General features: G+C 52.7%; 1 protein-coding gene across 1 annotated transcript in view; it reads left to right on the forward strand.

The window, feature by feature from the left end:
- Positions 1 to 486: 486 nt before the first annotated feature.
- Positions 487 to 22,827, forward strand: part of LOC120305642 — a 35,631-nt gene continuing 13,290 nt past the window's right edge. The window contains exons 1-8 of the mRNA XM_039337818.1: positions 487 to 1,047; positions 5,334 to 5,360; positions 6,705 to 6,789; positions 7,722 to 7,784; positions 8,413 to 8,448; positions 8,771 to 8,895; positions 9,655 to 9,904; positions 21,517 to 22,166. Of these exons, the coding sequence (XP_039193752.1) occupies positions 487 to 1,047; positions 5,334 to 5,360; positions 6,705 to 6,789; positions 7,722 to 7,784; positions 8,413 to 8,448; positions 8,771 to 8,895; positions 9,655 to 9,904; positions 21,517 to 22,166 (1,797 nt within the window). The remainder of the gene's footprint in view (positions 1,048 to 5,333; positions 5,361 to 6,704; positions 6,790 to 7,721; positions 7,785 to 8,412; positions 8,449 to 8,770; positions 8,896 to 9,654; positions 9,905 to 21,516; positions 22,167 to 22,827) is intronic.

Below are 22,827 nucleotides of genomic sequence, written 5' to 3' on the forward strand. Positions count from 1 at the left end.
CGTCAGCTGGCGCGCAGCCTAGACTGCAAGGTAGACTGCTCCTGACCGAGGAAGCTCTGCGGAGGGCTGCCCCCGTCCTCTCGCCGCCCTCTCGGAGTCCCTGGCTGGCTCTCCCCCTAGCCTAGCCCCACAGTTTCCCCAAGCTGGGAACTTGGAGGCGGGGGCTGCGGACGATGGGCTCTGCAGTCCCAACCCAGCGGGAAGCCTCTCTCGCTGCTGTCTATACCCGGCTTGCGGGGGGGGGGGAGGCAGGAAGAAGCCCCCGCAGGCTGGCTTGGAAAGTTCGCCTGGCTAAGGTAGACTGCGCCTATCCGGGGAAGCTGCGGACGATGGGCTCTGCAGTCGGAGCCCAACCGGGAAGCCTCTCTCGCTGTCTATGGCCGGCTTGCCGAGGGGGGGGGAAGAGCAGGAAGCAGCCCCCGCAGGCTGGCTTGGAAAGTTCGCCTCGCTACGGTAGCCTGCGCCTGTCCGGGGAGGCTGCGAACGATGGGCTCTGCAGTCCGAGCTCCAACCGGGAAGCCTCTCTCTTGCCGGGGCGGGGGGGGGAGCAAGGCAGAAAACAGCCTCCGCAGGCTGGCTTGGAAAGTTCGCCTGGCCAAGGTAGACTGCGCCTATCCGGGGAGGCTCTGCGCTGGGTCCCGGCTCTTCCCCGCCCAGCCCCTCCGGCGGGCGTTGCCTGCCCCGCAGTTCCCGGGCTGCGCCTCTCCAGGCACCGGGCGCTCTCTGCAGCTGCTGGCGGCCGGCCGAGCGCGGCTTCCCCTGGGCGGCCTCGCTTCCTCCTCCTCCGCCTCCGCCTCCTGCTTCGCCTCCGGCCCCTCCGCCTCCCGCTCCGGCCGGCTACAGAGCGCCTCGGTCGGGCCGGCCATGGGCAGGCGCCGCCGGGCACGGGAGCCGCCCGCCCGGCCGCCGCTGCTGCTGCTGGCGCTGGCCTCCTTCTCGGCGCTCCTGCTCGCCTCGCTCAGCCTCCTGCTGGCCGCCTGGCCCCGCCACGCCGCCGGACTCGGCCGGCCGGACCCCGCCGATGCTGCCCCCGGCGCCCTGCCGCAGGTGAGGGAGGGGGGTCGGGCTGCCTGGAGTGGGGAGGGGTCCTTGCTTCCCCCCCCCCGGTGGGTGGGGCAAGAGTGGCTGGGGAGGGGTCCCTTCTTGCCCCCCCCGCCTGATGGGTGGGTGGGGCAAGGACGTGCGACCCCCACTCCCACTCCACTCACCTGCACTGGGGGTGGGTGGGTGGGAGGGAAATGAAAGCGAAAGGGGTCTTAGCTGCTGAGGAGGGGTCCCTTCTTGCCCCCCCCCGCCTGGGGAGAGGGGCAACAGGAGGGCCCCCCCTCCTATCCCACGCACCTGCCCCCAAGAGGTGAAGGCGAAGGGGTCTTAGCCGCTGGGGAGGGGTCTCTTTTTGTCCCCCCCCCACCTGGCAAGTGAGCAACAGGCAGGAAGGCGACCCCGCTCACCTGCTGGGGGGGGGAGTCAAGGCGAAGGGGGCTTGGTGGCTGAGGTGGGGGCGTCTGTCCCCTGTGACTGGTTGATGGGACAGGATGTGGGACCCCCACCCCCAGCCTGCTCACCTGTTCCAGGGGGAGGTGAAGGCAAAGGGGGAGGCTTGGACGGTGTGGGGAGGCTGTGTCTCCTTGCCCCCCTCCCCAGGCTCAGGGGTGGGGGTGGAGGGGGGGAACGCAGGACCCCCCCCTCACTCCCATCTCACTCACCTGCCCTGCCGGAGGGTCTTAAAGCAAAGTTGCCTTGCCTCTCTTTTCACCCCTTGCTGGGGGGGGGGGCTGGATGCTGGACCCCCACTCCCAGCCTGCTCACCAGCGGGGAGGGGGGGTGTCAAGGCCTAAGGGGGGGCTTGGTGGCCAAGGAGGAAGGGTCTTCTTGGCCCCCCCCCCAACTCAACTCCTCTGGTGGTGAGGACGAGGGGGTGGGGAAACGTGGAATTCCCACCCCCCCACACTCTATTCAGGTGCAGGGGGGGGTGTCAAGGGGGCACGAAGAAGACACTCCTTGGTGGGGGGGCACCTTAGCCCCATCTGGGCCACAGGAGCCTCCCCCCCCTCCTATTCACCTGCCAGGCGTCCGCAGCACGTGTGGCTGGGGAGAAGTTCCGTAAAGCACTTTTGGAAAGTATCTCCCCCCCCTTCCTTCTTGCCCGCCCCCCTCCAGGGGAAAGGGTTTGGCCCACAGCAGGGGTGGGGTGGCCCTTGGGGGGGGTTTGCTCCGTGGGTGGGGACGCTCCTTTGCCCTAACCGACCTCTTCGTCTTGCAAAGCCCCCTCCCCGGCGGTGCCGAGGGTCTGAAGTTTCCTCCCCCCCCCCGTTGGCAGAGCTGAGCCTCTGGATGAGATGCCCCCCCTCCAAGACTTTTCAGGGGTGGGGAGAGCTTGACCTTCCATGGGGAGGGGGGCTGAGGACGCATGCCGTAAAAGGGGTGGGGGAAGCCCCCAGTCAAAACCCGTCCTTCTTTTGGGGGGGGGGCAGTTCCTCGCTGGTGCCCTGGCCGTGCTGAATGCACCTGAGACTTCTGAGTGAGGGGCTTTGGGTGGGCCGGAGGGGAGGGGCACAGCTGCCCCTTTGCACTGCTTTCCCACCCCACCCTTGGACCCCACAGCCAGCAGCTGGCCTGGCCTGGCCTGGCCTGGCCTTGGGAGGCTGGACGGCTGCCTGGCCTGGCCAGGGTCCTGCAGCCGCTTCCCCTGCCTCCAATCCCTGGGAGGGGGGAGGCCCCGACAGCTGTTTTGTGGGGCTGACCAGGCCTGGAGTACTCTCCACAGCAGTGGCAGCATTTGATCTCGCAACCGGTTGGTTAAGGCTGCCCGTAAGCCTGGGATGGGCAGGTCAAAATGAAATGAGTTTTTAAAGACTTCGTGTTGGCAAGTATTTTTAGCCAGTTTGCTCTAGAAACTAGGAGACTAGGCAACAGAGAGTTCTAGTCCTGCCATAGACATAAAAGTTGGCTGGGTGACTTTGGGCCAATCACCAGGTGACGGTGAGTTCTAGTCCCACCTTCGGCATGAAAACCAATTGAGTGACTCTGGGCCAATCACCAGGAGACGGTGAGTTCTAGTCCCGCTTTCGGCATGAAAGCCGGCTGGGTAACTTTAGGCCAATCAGCAGGAAAGGGTGAATTCTAGTTTCCCCCGTCTTCTTAGGCATGAAAGCCAACTGGGTGAGTTTAGACCAGTGACCAGGAGAGGGTGAGTTCTAGTCCCAATTTAGGCTTGAAAGCCAACTGGGTGACTTTGGGCCAATCACCGGGAGACAGGGAGTTCTAGTCCCGCCTTAGGCATGAAAAACAACTGGGTGACTTTGGGCCAATCACCAGGTGACGGGGAATTCTAGTCCCGCCTTAGGCATGAAAACCAACTGGGTGACTTTGGGCCAATCACCAGGTGACGGGGAATTCTAGTCCCGCCTTAGGCATGAAAACCAGCTGGGTGACTTTGGGCCAATCACCAGGAGACGGTGAGTTCTAGTTCCAACTTAAGCATGAAAACCAACTGGGTGTCTTGGAGCCAACCTCCCGCAAACTGGGAATTCTAGTCCTGCACTAGCTATGAATGCCAGCTGGGTGATTTTGGACCAACCACCAGGTGACAGGGAATTCTAGTTGTGCCTTAACCGTGAAAGCCAGCTGGGCGACTTTGCCCCAATCCCTCTCATAGGGACGTTATGGTGGGTTAATAGCAGGAGGAACACGTCTTTGATATGTTCCCCGCCTTGGCTGGCTTGTAAAAATAAGGAAGGCAGGATACACAAAATAAAACAAATAAGTTGACAGAGGATGAGAACCACGGAGCGTGTGCAGAGGGCTCGGGGAGTCCAAATCTGTACCCCCTGCCTTGTTTGCGAGAACGTTCCTTCTCAACACTGCCTAATTCTGCTCAGATAAACTCCGCTGGTTTAATGCTATTTTTTTTTTCTCTTATTTATTACAATCGTCTGGGAAGAAAAATACTTTTTATGCCAGAAAAACATTTTTGGATCTTTGGTTTTGTTTTGTTTTTTAATCACGTGGTTTGAACTCTGCGCACCAGAGCAAAAAGAGGGTTATTAAACAAAACTAGGAGACGATTGCAGGCCCAGCCCACCCCTGCATGCCCCAAACAGGTGTCCCCAGATGTTGCAGCCGTCCAGCCCCACATCTGGAAGGGCTGCATCCCCAGCCCAGAGCGCCATTTGCATTCGGAACAGGCCAACGGATACACACACACACACACACACACGTATATATATATTTTAAAAAACCTCGTGATTTTGAGGTCTGTTCCGTTTGCTGGAGCTAAAGATAAATGTGTTTGGCCTCCTTCCAACCTGCGTATTTTTTTTAAATTTTATTTTAAAAACCTCTCGCCACCAGCTGAGCGCAAAACAATCCGCAAATCTGCTTTTCTTAAATTTGTTTTGTTTTGTTTTGTTCTGCAAGGCCCAAACAGCTGGGGAATTGGGACATCTGTTTTGCTATGTTGCCATAGCAACCTCCGCTCGGGCCTGCTCACCACCACCACCCCTGAACTAAATTTCAAACTTTTCCCATGGAGGAATTGCCCCCCCCCCATCTCGTCTTCAAGCATAAGCCCTGATTGGTGGGCAAACACTTTAAAACAGGGGTCTTCAAACTTGGCCCTTTGATGACTTGTGGAGTTCAACTCCCAGAATTCCTCAGCCAGTTTGCCTGGCTGAGGAATTCTGGGAGTTGAAGTCCACAAGTCATCAAAGGGTCATAGTTCCCTCATGCTGGCTGAGGAATTCTGGGAGTTGAAGTCCACAAGTCATCAAAGGGTCATAGTTCCCTCATGCTGGCTGAGGAATTCTGGGAGTTGAAGTCCACAAGTCATCAAAGGGTCATAGTTCCCTCATGCTGGCTGAGGAATTCTGGGAGTTGAAGTCCACAAGTCATCAAAGGGTCATAGTTCCCTCATGCTGGCTGAGGAATTCTGGGAGTTGAAGTCCACAAGTCATCAAAGGGTCATAGTTCCCTCATGCTGGCTGAGGAATTCTGGGAGTTGAAGTCCACAAGTCATAAAGGGGTCCTAATTCCCTCATGCTGGCTGAGGAATTCTGGGAGTTGGTCCACAAGTCATAAAGGGATCCTAGTTCCCTCACGCTGGCTGAGGAATTCTGGGAGTTGTAGTCCACAAGTCATCTAAGGGGCAAGTTTGAAGACCCTGCTTGTGGACTTCCACTCCCAGAATTCCTCAGCCAGGCATACATGCAAAAAAAAAAAATGGGTTTCGATTTTCAAATTGACCTCTTCACTCTTTGGAAATTGTGACAATGTTGGGGAGGATGGTTTGTGTAGTCCGGTGGCTTGACTTGGGCTCTTCTTTTTTTTCTCAGAAAGTGCTGTCGGAGGAGTTGGACCCGGTAAGCGAACGGATGTTTTTGCCCCACCGCGGTGAAGAATTTTATTTTGCATGCACTGGACAGCCTTTTGTCTGAAATGGGTTAGGGTTTCCTGCCGGAGCAGGGGGTTAGACTAGATGACCTCCAAGGTCCCTTCCGAGTCTCTTTATTTTTTTATTTCCCTTCCTCCCTTCTCCAACACTGGAAATTTTAAGAAGAGACTGGACAGCCACTTGTCTGAAATGGAATATCCTACCTGAGCAGGGGGTTGGACTAGATGACCTCCAAGGTCCCTTCCAACTTTATTATTGTTATTATTATTGGCAACTTTGTGCAATGGGCTGTTTTCTGCTATCTGCAATCCTCGGCTTAACAACAGTTCATTTAGTGACTGTTCGAAGAATAAAACAGAATAGAACAGAATAATAAAATATAGATTAGAACAGAACAGAATAGAATAGAACCAAATAGAACAGAATAGAATAGAATAATAAAATATAGACTGGACTGGACTGGACTGGACTGGACTGGACTGGACTAGAATAGACTAGAATAGACTAGACTAGACTAGAATAGAATAATAAAATATATAATAGAACAGAACAGAATAGAATAGAACCAAATAGAACAGAATAGAATAATAAAATATAGACTGGACTGGACTGGACTGGACTGGACTGGAATAGACTAGACTAGACTGGAATAGAATAGAATAGAATAGAATAATAAAATATAGAATAGAATAGAACAGAATAGAATAGAATAACATAGTTGAAAGGGACCTTGGAGGTCTTCTAGTCCAACCCCCCTGCTTTTCCTCGTTTGTTCCCCAAGATATTGGTATTCTGGGATAGACTGCCTCTGAACATGGAGATTCCATAAGTCTAGCATGAGTAAATGCTGTTGAGGAATGAGTCCCGTGCCTGTTTTGTGAATCTGGAAAATCTTGTTCTGATGCTCTCTTAAACTAAATTTCTTTTCTTTTGGGGGGGGGGGTAGAGATTGAATTTTGTAAATGATTTTAAGAGATGAAGCCGCAAACGTGCAACAATTTGCCTTTTGTGGTGGGAAAGAAGAAGGAAAAACCAAGGGAGAATTGGGGGTGGACCAGAAGAAGAAGGATTGGTCTAATTCCTTTCTGGATTGTTACATGCCGAAGAAGCTGGCTACCTTTCCCTGTAGCATGCAGCTTGGCTCGTTGCTTCGAGATGTTCGCTGAGCGTGTCCCGTGTTTTGGGGTTGATGTGCTTCATAGGGGCTGCAAAGCTGCTTTTGCCAAATTAGGGATTTGAATTGAAATTTGGGGTTGATTGTACCAAGCCCCCAAATTTTGCATTAACCTGCAGTACCTCTCTGCTCCTTTAGGTGGTGCTCTCCTCCAGCTGGAACAACCAAGGGAAGTTCCTGCACCATTTTGCCCAGCAGGGGGCGCTGCGGCATCGAAGGCAAGGTGAGTCGCTCCTTCGAAGACTGGGCAGAATGCACAAAAGTCCTCGATTTAACAATTACTCATTTAGCGACTGTTTAAAGCTCAGGTCTGCAAACTTGTTGACTTTCAGACTTGTGGACTTCAGCTCCCAGAATTCCTCAGTCCCAGTTCCCTCACGCTGGCTGAGGAATTCTGGGAGTTGAAGTCCACAAGTCATCAAAGGGCCAGGTTTGAAGACTCCTGTCTTAAATCTAACAAACAAAATGGAGGCTGGCTGAGGAATTCTGGGAGTTGAAGTCCACAAGCTGGGGGTCTTCCAACTTGGCCCTTTGATGACTTGTGGACTTCAACTCCCAGAATTCCTCAGCCAGTGTGAAGGAACTATGGCCCTTTTATGATTTGTGGCTGAGGAATTCTGGGAGTTGAAGTCCACAAGTCATGAAAGGGTCCTAGTTCCCTCACGCTGGCTGAGGAATTCTGGGAGTTGAAGTCCACAAGTCTGAAAGTCGACAAGTTTGGAGCTGCCTGGTTTAAAGTCAAAGCAGCACTGGAAAAAAAAGGGACTTACAATCGGTCCTCGCACTTATGGCCGTTGCAGCATCCCCGTGGTCACCTGATCATCCTTTGTGACCTTCCCAGCCGGCTTCCGAGCCCCGTGACCCCCGGGAGACACAGCGACGCCGTCGTAAACGCGAGTGGGTTGCCGAGCGTCTGGAATTTCGATCCCGTGATCTTGAGGATGCGGCAACGGTCGTCAGGGTGAAAAAGGGGCATTTGAGTCAACTTTTCTCAGTGCCGTTGGTAACTTTTGAACGGTCGCTAAATGGAACGTTGTAACTCGAGGAGTGCCTGAACTCTGACGGCCAGGAAAATTGCCCCCCCCCCGATGTTGTCTTATTCTCTGGGGTCTTTCAACACCCCCCCCCCCAAATAAACCCCTCTCTCTTTTTCAGCTGAGAAGGGGAAACGGGTTCGGCCTTGCCGGACGGGAAATATCTGTGCCGCCCACTACGAAGGTGAGGGAGGGTCTCCTGGGGTCCTCACCGGCCCCCCCCCCTGAGAGAAAAGATGCCAGAGCGGGGGGGGGGAGGAAGAAATGGGGGGGGGGTTGGGTGCCTGGATTTTATTTGGAGCATCTCCCACCTCCGTCCATCAAACTGATTCTTTCTTTCTTTCTTTCTTTCTTTCTTTCTTTCTTTCTTTTTTTCTCCTTCCTTCCTTCTTGCCTCCCTCCATCCCCTTCTTTCCCTTCTTCTCATCTTCCTTATTCTTCTTCCCCATCCTTCCTTCCTTCCTCCCTCCCTCCCTTTCATTCCCATCTCCTCCATTCCTCCCTCCATCTCTCTTCCTTGCTTCCTCCCCTCCTGCCTCCCTCTTATTTCTTTCCTTCCTTCCTTCCTTCCTTCCTTCCTTCCTTCCTTCCTTCCTTCCTTCCTTCCTCCCTCCCTCCCTCCCTCCCTCCCTCCCTCCCTCCCTCCCTCTTCCTTTCTCTCTCTCTTATTTCCTTCCTTTTTTTCCTCCCCCTCCCTTCCCCTCCCTTCCTCCCTTCCTTCCTTCCTTCCTTTCTTCCTCCCTCCCTCCCTCCCTCCCTCCCTCCCTCACACTTCCTTTCTCTCTCTCTCTCGTTCTCTCTTTCTCTTTTAGTGCAAGCCTCCTTTGGACGAGCTGGGATGCAGGCAGGTAACACTTCGGGGGGTGGGGTGGGAGCTTTTGCAAGGCAGGTGGGGAACATTGGCTTGCCCCCTGCCCACCTCAACCCCCCCCCCTCTCTCTCACCCGGCCTCCTGGCCCTTAAGTGAGGTCGCTTGCGCCATCCAGTTGCGCGCACGAACTCAGAAAGCGGGCAACTTCGTGCAGCATTGGGAAGGCACCCTGGCTATTCTGTGGGGGGGCTTCAGGGGGTCCCCACAGAGGGGAGGGGTGAGGCCTCTGCCCACAGCTGGGGGGCTGGGGCTCCAATGTTCATTCCCCCTCCTCCTCTGTCTCCCTCGCCCCCCCCCAGATGCCAACGGGACCATCCGCGGATGGGCGGAAGCCAAGCTGAACGCCACCAACCCCCTGCGGTACGACAACAGCCGCGGAGAGTTCACGGTGGTCAAAAGGGGCCTGTATTACCTGTATTGCCAGGTGAGCTCAAAAAGGAGGGGGGCTTGTGGGTAGGAAGAGCAAAGAATTCTGGGACTTTGCCGCGGATGGGCGGGGATGGTCACGAGAACCCTTGATTGACCCTTGGATGCGTTTCAAGGGAGTTGATTGGCAAACTCCGTGTTGTTCCAAGAGGGGTGGACCTCAACTCCCAGAATTCCCCAGACAGCACGGAAAAACAACCACGCGGGTAGTCCTCAAGAGTTCATTTAGTGACCGTTCAAAGTTAACAACGGCGCTGAAAAAAGGGATTTAGGAGCATTTTTCCCACAACCGTCGCCGCGTCCCCGTGGTCACGCGATCAAAATTTAGTCATTTGGCAATTGACTCGTATTTATCACGGTCGCAGCGTCCCAGGGGGTGTGTATCACAAGATCCCCCTTTGCGACCTTCTGCAGGGGGAAGCCAGATTGACTCAACAACCGGGTGACTCGCTTAACAACCACAGGGATTCACTTAACAGCCGTGGCGAGAAAATTCATCAAATGGGACCAAACTCATTTCGCAACTGTCTCGCTTAGCGGTGGACAATTTGGGCTCCCTTGTGATCCTAAGTCGAGGACTCCCCCGTAGGTGGGGCTGGGGGGGGGAGGTTGACCCTCAGAACTTCGGACGTAGATGGTAAGTCCCCTTTTTCAAGTAGGTCGCAACTTTGAACGAGGCCTATGTAGAGGACTTGATTCACGTGCGCGACAGAGCCCCGACACTTTCCATCCGTGTTGCTTCTGTCCACGTTTCTAGGTCCACTTCAACGAGGGGAAGACGGTCTACATGAAGCTGGACGTGATGCTGAGCGGCCAGCTGGCCTTGCGCTGTTTGGAGCAGTTCCCCCCCACCAGCTCCGGACCCCAGGAGGCCGAACTGCACGTCTGCCAGGTGTCCGGTCTGCTTCTCCTGCGTCCCGAAGCCTCCATCCGTTTGCGCACCATCCCGGAGGTCCGTCTGAAGGCTGACCGCTACCTCACCTATTTCGGCCTCTTCCAGGTCCACTGAGAAGACTGGGCAGCGGGAATGACCACTGGGCTGGGGACCCGGGTGGGCTTTGCAGAAACAGAGAGGAGGCACACAGCCGCAGTTGCTGCCTTCCGTACGGCGGACGCGTCGGAGCGCAGAGCGGCGTCCCGATTGTTCCTTTTTGTTTCTGGACCGGCAATTCTCCGTTTCTCGCTTGGGGGTCCGTGATTCCGACGTCCACCCGGGTGCCAGCAAGTTAAAGGGTGGTGGGGCGGGGGTGTGTGTCTTCTCACCAGGCGCTGCGCCTTCCGCTTGGTTGCAAAAACTCTGCAGTCCAAACAGCGGCGGGAGTCCAAAAATGGATCCAACAACGAGGAACTGCGTCAGTGACGTGTGCGGACTCCATTTATCTACTCCCGTTCCCAACTCTGTTCTGCTTTGCACCCTGGCTGGAGCACCCCTGGCATCGTCTGTTTTGTATTTTTATACTTTTACGTCGCTTTTTTGTCGGGCGCACTGGATGCTTAGAAGGGTGCCCGCCCTCTTGGTGCGGTACGACATGGATGCGACACGTTCACGCACCACCAAGCAGGATTGTCCTGCAGCCGTGGGGGCTGTCCAAGAAGGACCCCCAGAGCACATGTGGCTCCACAGACTGATGTTTGGATCCCAGCCAGCAGGGGGTGACAGGACCTCAAGGAAGTGGACGCTAAGCCTCCCCCGTAAAGGATTGAAACTCCCCATTGGCTGTGAGGATGGGAGGGGCCCAAGCCCTGCCCCAGTGGTTGGTTTCTACTTGAGGGAGGGTGTTCAGACAACCACTTGGGGCTACGTGCACCCAAGTTAACCCGCACCTACAAAAAAGACCTGAAAACCCACGTCGGGGCTGCCAAAGGTTGCACACCCCTAGAAATGTGGTGTGGGGAAAGGTCGCACGCACCTGCGAAAGGTCGCAGGCACCTGCCAGTGCCGCATAGCGAAGGTTGTGCACGCCTGGGAATGTAGTGGCACTGCAAATCGTTGCACGCGCCTGCCCAATGCAGCGTCGTGTTGCAAACACCTTGCGCGCACCTGCGAATGCAGCGTTGCCAAAGGCCGCGTGCCCTTGCGAAGCATTGCCGAGGGTCAAAACTGCAGCCCGCCTCCCGGGAACATCGATGCGCAGGGCCTCTGATGCAACCGGACCTGTGGATGATGGTTTTTCCCCACCTCCCCTTCCCATTCTATATCTTTACAAAGGTTGCAATTGGCAGCAATGGCCGACACAGCTTAACGTAACGAAATACCCCGCCCCACCGTTTGCTTTTAAAGCCACGCTCCTGGCCGCTGTCCCTGCTCGCCACAACATTTAGCAAGGGCGGTGCCCTCTGGTGCGGAAAGTTGGCACCCTCCCATTTTACGACACAGCGTGGAAATAAAAGTAGAACAACACAGGTTTTCCGGCTCTCGTTCCCTAGCAGACGCCGTTGCAAAGGCTGCCGTTGGTTGTGTATTGTGTGACACACACCTCCGTGTCCTCTGCGTGGGCGGCGAGCATTGGCCAGGCCAGCCTCGTGCCCCACGCGACTTCCTGTTTGTGTGTCTCAAAACACACTGCCCTTCCTTCCTTCTTCGGAAACGTGGGTGTTTTCCAAAGGAGATGTCGAAAAGGAATCGGCTCGGTTCTGCTTGTGCGGCCAGGGTGTACGTTGTATTTTTTTTTTTTTTTTGCCGAGGGGGTTTTGTGAACATCGCACCAGCAACAAATAGCTTACAACTGGCACGGGGTTGCTTCCGGGAACTCCACTGAGCTGGAACCAAAAGCTTAAAAACGGGATTCTTTGCTTGGCCTTCAAGGAACCAGACGTAGCAAAAAGCAGGTGGTCCTCTACTTACGACGGAAATCGCAACAGACACCCTCTCAAAAGGGACTTAAAAGGGAGATTCAAAATTCCGAACCCCCCCCCCAATGTCATGTGATGGCTTTGGGGGCAATCAGCCCTCATTTATGACGAGGTGAACTGACGACATTTTTTCCTGGCCGAAACCAGGGGTTTCACTTAATGACCGTGGGGGGGTTTACTTCACGACCTGCTGCTTTTCTTAACGACCGCCACCCCCCCCCAAAAAAACCGGAATCCCGTGATGACCTGCTTAACAACCGGCACGGCTTCTCCCCCACCCCCGTTGATTTTGCTCGTCAGAAATATGGAAAAAGGGGGGTTCACGTAACCTCGGAACATAAATACAAGTCAGCGGCGTCCGAAGTTTGATGCCCTGATGGTCGTAAGCGTGAGGACCAGTCCTGAGTCCAATTTTTTTTTCAGCGCAACTTTGAACGGTCGCTAAGGGAACCCCGTCGTAAGTCGAGGTGTGTTTTTCTGACCGGGCAAAGGAGCCGATTCCGTGCGCCCTGAGAACGAGTCATGCAGGGGTTTTTTTGTTCTCACTTCTGCTTCTGAGTGCACGGCCTGTTCCCGTGTGACTCGCTGGGTTCCCTCCCCCCCCTTTTCACCCCTTCGGTACGGGCGGTCCCCGACTTACGACCACAAAGGACCCTGAAATTTAAGCGAGACGTTGGTCCGGCGAGTTTTGCCCCGTTTATCCACCTTTCGTGCTACCGTCGTTAAATGAATCACCGCGGATGCTGAGATAGTCACATGGCTGTTAAGTGAATCTGGCTTCCCCCCCCCCATCCTTGGCTTCGCGTGTCAGATGGTCGTAAAAGAGGGATCACAGGATCTCTCTCACACACACACACACGGGGGGACGCTGCGACCGTCGTAAATACAAATCGGTGGTTGAGCTGTCTGAATTTTGATGGTGGGACCACGGGGATGCTGCGACGGCCGTTAAGGGTGAAAAACGGTCACAGGTGGGTGCTTTTTTTTTCCGGGGCCGTTGTGACTTCGAACGGTCGCTAAATGGACTGTTGTAAGCCGAGGACCGTCTGTATTTCGGTTACGCTTGTAAGCCGAGGATCGTCTGTATTTCGGTTACGCTTTGATCTTCGATGTCTCTCTGGCCCAAGGGACTCAGCTGATGATTCTATGGGCCCCCGCTATTTCAGCATAACAGAGTGGGAAGGGACCTGGGAGGTCATCTAGTCCAACCCCCTGCTCAGGCAGGAGACTCTATTCCATTTCAGACAAAGGGCTGTCCAGTTTCTTCTTAAAAAGGAAGAGGAGGAGGAGGAGGAAGGAAGGAAGAATAACAGACTCGGAAAGGATCTTGGAGGTCATCTAGTCCAACCCCCTGCTCAGGCAGAAAACCCTATTCCATTTCAGACAAATGGCTGTCCAGTCTCTTCTCAAAAACTTCCAGTGTTGGAGAAGGAAGGAAGGAAGGAAGGAAGGAAGGAAGGAAGGAAGGAAGGAAGGAAGGAAGGAAGGAAAACAGTTGGAAGGGACCTTGGAGGTCATCTAGTCCAACCCCCTGCTCAGGCAGGAAACCCTATATCATTTCAGACAAATGGCTGTCCAGTTTCTTCTTAAAAAGGAAGAGGAGGAGGAGGAATAACAGGATAACAGAGTTGGAAGGGACCCTGGAGGTCATCTAGTCCAACCCCCTGCTCAAGCAGGAGACCCCGTTCCATTTCAGACCAGGGGCTGTCCACTCTATTTCCTCTGCACACCCAGCTTATCTTTGTCTCCGGTGTGTCATTTCGGATCGAGGCTCCCCGTCGTGTCGCACAATTGCACAATCCAACGTTTGCCGCCAATCTTTACACCTCTTGAACAATACGACACATCATCGGCCTACAAAAATGAACCCACCACACACCGTGTGACCTCAATACCTCCCTTGTGTGTTTACCACAATTACATACAACCACGAAGGAAATCTCGTGGGTCTTTTCTTTAGCCCCTGTTCAGTGTTGAGCCCGAGTCCAGTGACAGCGGGTCCTCGACGTAACGACGATTTGTTTAGTGACCTTCGGAAGTTACAACGGCACTGGAAAAAAAGCGACCCGGGGCCGTGTCTCACACTTTACGACCGTTGCAGCACCCTCACGGTCACGCCATCAAAATTTGGAGGCTTGGCAAGTGGCTCGTATTAGTGATGGTCACAGTGATCCCCTTTTGCGACCTTCTGAAAACGTTTCACTTAGCAACATAAATTCAGGGCTCCGTTGTGGTCGTAAGTAGAGGACTACCGGTATGTGCCTTATTTCCATCCCCTGCCGTCCATTTTGCTTGAAGCCGCCAACTTTCAAACTCCATATTCGAGCAAAGCGCTCTATAATTCAAGTCCACTCGCGTTGTTGTACATTTTCTACCAACACCTGGACAATAAACACAATCACGTTCGTGTCTTTGTCGTGAATTTAATGAAAGATTTACGGGGAATAAACTTCGGACAAGATGGCGGTGAGGGTGGTGGCAATAGCACTTAGACTTATATACCGCTGCACAGTGGTTTACAGCCCTCTCTAAGCGGTTTACAGACTCGGCTTATTGTCCCCCCAACAATCTGGGTCTTTATTTTACCGACCTCGGAAGGACAGAAGGCTGAGTCAACCTTGAGCCGGTCGTGAGGGAGGGAAGGAAGGAAGGAAGGAAGGAAGGAAGGAAGGAAGGAAGGAAGGAAGGAAGGAAAAGAGAGTCGGAAGGAACCTTGGAGGTCATCTAGTCCAACCCCCTGCTCCGGCAGGAAACCCTAGCCCATTTAAGACAAATGACTGTCCAATTCCTGGCAGTGGTCAGAGTTAGCCTGCAATGCTGCATTCTAACCACTGGGAAGGAAGGAAGGAAGGAAGGAAGGAAGGAAGGAAGGAAGGAAGGAAGGAAGGAAGGAAGGAAGGAAGGAAAATGAGAAAGAAGGAAAGGAAACAAGGAGAAGGAAGGAAGGAAGGAAAAAGAAAGGAAAGGAAACAAGGAGAAGGAAGGAAGGAAAAAGAAAGGAAAGGAAACAAGGAAAGAAGGAAAACCAGAAATAGAAAGGAAACAAGGAGAAGGAAGGAAGGAAAATGAAGAAGGAAATGAAAGAAGGAAGGAAGGAAAATGAGAAAGAAGGAAAGGAAACAAGGAAGGAAGGAAAATGAGAAAAGGAAAGGAAACAAGGAGAAGGAAGGAAGGAAAATGAAGAAGAAGGAAGGGAAGGAAGGAAGGAAAATGAGAAAGGAAACGAGAAGGAAGGAAGGAAAATGAGAAGGAAGGAAGGGAGGGAGGAAGGAAGGAAAGGGAAGGAGGGAGGGAAATGAGAAAGAAGGAAAGGAAACAAGGAAGGAAGGAAAATGAGAAAGGAAAAGAAGGAGAAGGAAGGAAAAGGAAAAAACAGAAGGAAGGAAAGAAGGAAGTGAAGGAAGGAAGGAAAAAGAAAGGAAACGAGAAGGAAGGAAGGAAAATGAAAGAAGGGAAGGAGAAGGAAGGAAAATGAGAAAAGGAAAGGAAATAAGGAAGAAAGGGAGGGAAGGAAAATGAAAGAAGGAAAGGAAACGAGGAAAATGAGAAGGAAAGGAAATAAGAAAGGAAGGAAGGAAAACAGGAAAGGAAACAAGGAAGGGAAGGAGAAGGAAGGAAAATGAGAAAAGGAAAGAAAACAAGGAAGGAAGGAAAATGAGAAAGGAGAAATGAGAAGGAAGGAACGAAAAAGAAGGAAAGGAAATGAGAAGGAAGGAAAGGAAATGAGAAGGAAGGAAAATGAGGAAGAAGGAAAGGAAATGAAGGAAGGAAAATGAGAAAGAAGGAAAGGAAACAAGGAGAAGGAAGGAAAGAAGGAAGATAGCAATAGCACCTAGACTTATCTACCTCTTCACGGGGCTCTTACAACCCTCTCTAAGCGATTTACAGAGTCAGCCTATTGACCTCCAACAATCTGGGTCCCCATTTGACCGACCTCGGAAGGACGGAAAGCCGAGTCGACCGTGAGCTGGTGAGAATCGAACTCCTGGCAGATGGCAGAGTTAACCTGCCGGGCTGCCTTCTGACCCCTGAGTCACCCAGGACTCTTTTGGTAATGGAAGACTCCCTGTCTGGGGAGCCATCAGATAAAAGAGGACGTGGCCTTGAGCTGCACACGGGGAAATCAAAGAGACTCGCATAGGAATCTCCCCAATTTTTACCACGGTCTCAGAAAAGATGCTGGGAAATTTCTAACATGAATCACGCACGACTGAAGTCAGACCAGACGGGGAGACTCAACAAAATGAGCTAACTCGACTCGATTGCAGCGTACTTTTTCGAGAACTTGTCCGATTTGGCTCACGCGCGAAGCCCACGCGATCCTCGCTTGCAGAAACAGGGGTGGAATCCAGATCACACAAAGTGCTAGTACGGCATTGTTAAAGCCTTAGTAAGGCCACACCTGGAATATCGCGTCCAGTTTTGGTCCCCACATTACAACAAAGATGTTGAGACTTTGGGGAAAAAAAAAAAGTGCAAAGAAGAGCAACGGAGATGATTAAAGGCCTGGAGACTAAAAGATAGGAAGAATTTGGGTTTGGCTAGTTTAACGAAAAGAAGGGCTAGGGCAGCGGTTCTCCACCTGGGGGTCGGGACCCCATTTGGGGTCGAACGACCATTTCACGGGGGTCGCCAAACAACGCAGTCCGCCATTTTTTTCCCCCTTTTCCTTAGCTGTGTTCCTCCCTTTTATTCTATTGGCTTTTGAAAGCCAATAAAATAGACTCTCTTGAATAGAGTTTAATTCTATTGGCTTTCCAAAGCCAATAGGAATTGTCCAGGCTGTCTCTGCCCTGCTGAGCCCGCCAAAAGTCCCATTCTGCAAAGGGTGCTGCACCAGTTGAGTAGTCCTCGACTTACGACCGGTTGAGTAGTCCTCGACTTACAACCGGTTGGGGGTCGCGGCATTAAAAAGGTTGAGAACCACTGGGCTAGGGGATGAAACGATAGCAGTTTTCCAATATTTTTTTTTTTTTTTGAGAGAGGCTGCCACAAAGAAGAGGGGGTCCACATTCTCCAAAGGCAACAGATGGAAACGAATCAAGGAGAGAAGCAACCTAGAACTAAGGAGAAACTTCCTGACAGTGAGAACAATTAACCCGTGGAACCACCAGCCTCCAGAAGCGGTGAATGCTCCAACACTGGAAGTTTTTAAGAAGAGACTGGACAGCCTTTTGTCTGAAATGGTGTAGGGTTTCCTGCCTGAGCAGGGGGTTGGACTAGATGACCTCCAAGGTCCCTTCCAACTCTGCCATTTTGTTCCGTTCTGAGTCTTGCCAGTCTGAAAGTACAAATCTCCCACTGTCTGTTTTATAGCCTTTGCTTATCGGCTTATAAAAGAAAACAATGGGAAGTTTGTACCTTCAGACTCGCAAGCTTCTGTTTATGTAGCCGTACGATAAAGCAGAATTAGTTAATCAGGTTGTGTATCCTACCTGGCCTATATGCAGAAGCTGACCGTTTCCTTTGTCTAGGAGAACAACGGCGGCATTCATACAATCGTCTGGCACAGATCCGGCCTTTGCACGTGCCATGCGCAAGTCACACAGTCGCTCTCCGAGCAAATCCTATTTTAGCACTTTCCCACGTATTTCACCTGCACCTGGAGCCATCTTTTCAAGATCCTCACAGCCCTGATGCTTTGTTTTTCGTTGTTTCCTGGAATGATATTATTTATTTACTGAATTGAAAAAAAAAATCTCTTTAGTTGTAAGTTGCTTCTCTCCTTGATGAGTTTCCATCCGTTGCTTCTTGTCCTGCCTTCAGGCGCTTTGGAGAATGGCTTGACTCCCTCTTCTTTGGGGCAGCCCCTGAGATACTGGAACGCTGCTATCCTGTCCCCCCTCGTCCTTCTCTTCATTAAACTAGACATTCCCAATTCCAGCAACTGTTCCTTCTATGTTTTAGCCTCCAGTCCCCTGATCATCTTTGTTGCTCTTCTCTGCACTCTTTCTAGAGTCTCAGCATCTTCTTTACATCGTGGTGACCAAAACTGGATGCAGTACTCCAAGTGTGGCCTTACCAAGGCCTTGTAAAGTGATATTAATGCTTCACGTGATCTTGATTCTATCCCTCTGTTAATGCAGCTGCAACACACAGCTGGCTCCTATTTAAGTGTTTGTCCACTAGGACTCCGAGGTCCCTCTCACAGTTGCTACTATTGAGCCAGGTACCGCCTATACTGTATCTGTACATTTGTTTTTTCTTGCACAAATATAAAATCTTAGGAGGTTTACTCACCATTGAATTTCATTTTGATAGTTAGGCCCTTCTGGATCTTGAGCCGATCTTCTGGGCTGTTGGTGAGGAAGAAGAAGAACAGGAGGGGAAGGGATGGAAGGGAAGAAAAGGAAAAAAAGAAAGAAAAAAAGAAAGGGAGGGAGGGAGGAAGGAAGGAAGGAAGGGAAGAAAGAAAGAAAGAAACAAAGAAAGAAAGAAAGAAAGAGAAAAGAAAGAGGAAGGAAGGAAGGAAGGAAGGGAGGGAGGGAGGGAGGAACAAAGAAAGAAAGAAAGGGAGGAAGGGAGGGAGGGAGGGAGAAAGGAAGGAAGAAAGAAAGAAAGGAAAGAAAGGAAAGGAGGGAGGGAGAAAGGAAAGAAGAAAGAAAAAGAGAAAGAAAAGGAGGAGGGAGAAAGGAAGGAAGAAAGAGAGAAAGAAAAAAAAAGAAAGAGAAAGAAAGAATCACCACTTTGTCCTCAGGAAGGAAGGAAAGAAAAAAAGAGAGAAAGAGAGAGAGAGAAGGAAAGAAAGAAAGAAAGAAAGAAAGAAAAAGAAAGAAAGAAAGAAAGAAAGAAAGAAAGAGAAAGAACCACCACTTTGTCCTCAGGAAGGAAGGAAAGAAAAGAAAAGAAAAGAGAAAGAAAGAAAAAGAAAGAAAGAAAGAAAGAAAGAAAGGACCACTTTGTCCTCAGGAAGGAAGGAAAGAAAAGAAAAGAAAAGAGAAAGAAAGAAAAAGAAAGAAAGAAAGAAAGAAAGAAAGAAAGGACCACTTTGTCCTCAGGAAGGAAGGAAAGAAAAGAGAGAAAGAGAGAGAAAGAAAGAAAAAGAAAGAAAGAAAGAGAAAGAACCACCACTTTGTCCTCAGGAAGGAAGGAAAGAAAAGAAAAGAGAGAAAGAGAGAGAAAGAAAGAAAAAAAAGAAAGAAAAAGAACCACCACTTTGTCCTCAGGAAGGAAAGAAAAGAAAAGAAAAAAGAAAAGAGAGAAAGAGAGAGAGAGAGCGAGAGAGACAGAAAGAAAGAAAGAAAGAAAGAAAGAAAGAAAGAAAGAAAGAAAGAAAGAAAGAAAGAAAGAAAGAAAGAAAAACCACTCTGTCCTCCAGACTACGTTATTTAGGGCAACTCCGCCCCTCCCTGCAAGACGGGTGAGCAATCCAGGTCCCACGGTCCCTGGCCAACGTGGCTGTTGGCTGTCGGGCCCGGGTTCAAGCGGCCTCCCTTGGGGGGGGGGTCTCCTTGAACAGGGGGGGGGGAAGCCACAGAAACCGCTTCTCCACCGAGCTACTGAAAAATGTCCAGCGAATCATTTTGCTTTTGAGCACAACCAGGGACTTTTCCATCCGGTCCCAAACTTCCCTGTTTGCACGCTGGATATCTATATCTGTATTGCTATAGTCCAACAAAACTTCTTCCAACCGCTTCTTTCAAAGCACGCCCCGTATTTCCTAGCCCCTGCCGCCGGTCAACGTCCCTTGTCCCCAAGAAGGGGGCAATTCCACCCGTGGCTTTTATCCGATCGATAAAAGAAACACCGCAATAACCCATCTCTTGGCCAACCGTCGGTTGCGCTTCCTGGCCCCGGAACTCGTCCGCCTCAAATCCGGAGGTTTCCGCTCTTCCGAAACGGAAGGCCGGTAGTCCTCGTCTTACGACGCCTCATTTAGTGACCGTTCAAAGTTACAACGGCGACGTAGGACCCTTCTTTTCACATGACCGTTCCATCGTTTCCATGGTCCCCTGGTCGAAATTCGAGACGCTGGGCAGCCGACTCGCATTTACGACGGTCGCGGCGTGTCCCCCCCCCACTCCCAGGGTCACATCATCCCCTCTTGCAAACTTCTGGATTCATTTAACGACCGCCTTCCTAACTTAACAACCGCAGTGATTCACTTAACAACCGGGGCGAGAACGGTCGTGAAACGAGGCGAACCTCACTTCACCACTGCCTCGCTTACCGACGGAAAGTTTCACGCTCCGTTGTGGCTGTCAGTCGAAATGAAAAAGAAGCGGTTTGTGCAAATGAGGAACAGGATTTGCTGTCGTTGTTAAACAGGCTTCTTCTCACTTTTCCCTTGCAGCTCGGAGCAGGAGAGGGGTAGCTACCCCCTGCCATGAGAAGAGCGGGTCCACAATGCCCATCGTTCCCAGCTAGTGCCACGCCTGTGTGAGCAGGATAAAATTCCCGGGAATTCAGGATGGGTGGGGGGGGGTGTCCCCGTTTCGCCAGCCCATCCACCACTTGAACCCAGGGCCCGATCTAACTAAATGAAATTCAATGTAGAAAAAAAAGTAAGGTTTTATACTTAGGCAAGAAAAACCAAACGCACAGGGATGGGATAGGTAGTACCTGGCTCAATATTAGCAACTGTGAGAGGGATCTCGGAGTCCTAGTAAACAATCCTTTAAATAGGAGCCAACTGTGTGCTGCAGCAGCCAAAAAAGCCAACCCAGTGTTAGGCTGCATTAACAGAGGGACAGAATCAAGATCACGTGAAGGGTTAATACCACTTTACAAGGCCTTAGTAAGGCCACACTTGGAATACGGCATCCAGTTTTGGTCACCACGATGTAAAAAAGATGCTGAGACTCTGGAAAGAGTGCAGAGAAGAGCAACAAAGATGATCAGGGGACTGGAGGCTAAAACATACAAGGAAAGGCTGCTGGAATTGGGGATGTCCCATTTAATGACAAGGACGAGGGGGGACAGGATAGCAGTCTTCCAATATTAGGGGGGCTGCCCCAAAGAAGAGGGAGTCAAGCTATTCTCCAAAGCGCCCAAAGGCAGGACAAGAAACAACGGATGGAAACTCATCAAGGAGAGAAGCAACCTGGAACTAAGGAGAAACTTCCTAACAGTGAGGACTATTAACCAGTGGAACAGCTGGCCACCAGAAATTGTGGGCGCTCCATCCGCTTTTTAAGAAGAGACCGGACTGCCCCTTGTCTCAAATGGTATGGGGGTCTCCTGCTTCAGTCGGGGGCTGGACTAGAAGACCTCCCAGATCCTGTCCAACTCAGTTGCTCCGTTAACCCACCCCATGGCCAGCCCCCTCTGCTTGCCCCCAAACCGGCTCCACGTTGGCTTCCCAAACATCCCCTCGAGAGGGGGGGCAGCGGTCAGACACCCCCCCTCCCGGCCGATTTGCTTCTCGGAAGCCGAGGCCCCTGGGAAAGGGCATAACAAGCCCTTGGCACCGGCCCTGGGAATCTGGTTTTCTGGGATGAGCTGATCCCAACGGCTGGGTGCCGGGAAGCGGCTTGGCCTGGGTCAACCAGCCAAGCCTTTGCCAAGCTCCGAGGGTGCCACGCCAGGATGCGGCAGCCAAGGGCCACCCCTTGGCCGTTGGCTGCTCTCCAGACGGGGCGGGCACACCCGGCCTCCACAGCTCCTGGCCAGCTTCCTGAATTCCTTGCTCAATCAGCGGTGGCTGGCTTGGGCACCGGTTCAGCCGTTCTCCGCCAGGGAAAGCCGGGCCAGGAAGCTGAGGAGGGGGAGGCCTGGTGGTGGGTGGGTGGGTGGGTGGACTGGTGAGGCCCCTTCCCCTTGCAAGCGGCCGCAGTGGGCACAGGGATCCACAAGCCGCTCTCCAGCGTGCATCTGGGAGCTGGAGTTTGCAGCTGCCTTCTTCTGCCATGTGGTGATTTTGGGGTGTGTGTGTGGGTGTGTGTGTGTAGGTGGGTGGGTGGGGGGCAAGGACCGGCCATGTCTGGGGGTCCCGAGTCCTCTGGGGACCACTGCCCTGCCAACTCTCCTGGATCGGCGACAGAGCCGGGCACCCCCGCAAAGCAAGCCTGTGGGTGCCAGGCTAGAAATTTCTGGGGGACAAATGTGGGGGGGCTCGGGAGCCCCGGGCCCGCCCTCCCCCTTTTGAGGATTGCAGGGGTCCCGGGTTTGGGGTCTGCCCCCCAAGAGAAGACTCCATCCGGGAAGAAGCCGGGAAGAAGGATGGCTGTGAAGATTTGGAGGGGGGCCTTCAGCCCCTACCCCAAGCTGGATTCTTTGGGGTTGAGGCAGTGCCCCCCAGCCCCCCGGGCGATTGTGGGGGTCCTGGCAGTGGGCCTGCTGGCCTGCCTCTTCATGCTCTTCAGCATCCAAGCCCGCCTGGAAAATTTGGGAGAAGACCTGGCCGCCCTACGGAGGGAAGGGATGTGCCAGGCATCCGGGACCCCCGAAGACCGGGACGCCCCGGATTCACGGCAGGTAGGAGAGGAGGGGGCTTCGTGGAGGGCAAGTTGGGCCCCTCGGCCCTTGGGGGGGGCTCCTGACACCCACCCACCCACCCACCCCACGCCCTTGGTGCCATTCTGGAGGGGATTCCCAACGCCAGAGGGAAATGGGCACAGCAGATCCATAAGGCACCACCGCTCCGGCCCCAGCAGAGAATGGGATGTTGGCAAGCCCTCCCATCGTCCCCAGCCAGCCGGGGAAAAGATGGGAGTTGGAATCCAGCAGGCAGGAGAAGTCTTTGAGCCGGCTGTCTGGCGTAAAAAGGGTTCTGGAAGCTGGTCGGGACTAGAGCTGTTTTTTTTTCCGCCTGGGCAGCCCAGCTATCCTGGCTTAGTTAGCTTAATCCCCATTTCCCGGAAATTTGGGATGGAGAGATGGGAAGGGGGGGGCAAGTGGGTGGGTGGGAGGCATTTTTTTGGGATGGGGAAGGGGGAACCCTTTGGGGAAGGGTCTGAAGTGGAAAAAAGTTGTGGACTTCTTCTCCAGCTGTTTTTTTGCAGAGTCTGAGAACCTTTGGATGAGTTTCTTCTGAGGATTAATTTCCCATTCCTTTCTTTTTTTTCTTTTTTCTTCCTTCCTTCCTTCCTTCCTTCCTTCCTTCCTTCCTTCCTTCCTTCTTTCTTTCTTTCTTCCT

The sequence above is a fragment of the Crotalus tigris genome, unplaced genomic scaffold, assembly GCF_016545835.1.
Source record: "Crotalus tigris isolate CLP2741 ecotype Arizona unplaced genomic scaffold, ASM1654583v1 scf7180000017690.20705106771:4171800, whole genome shotgun sequence".
Taxonomy (NCBI): Eukaryota; Metazoa; Chordata; class Lepidosauria; order Squamata; family Viperidae; genus Crotalus; species Crotalus tigris.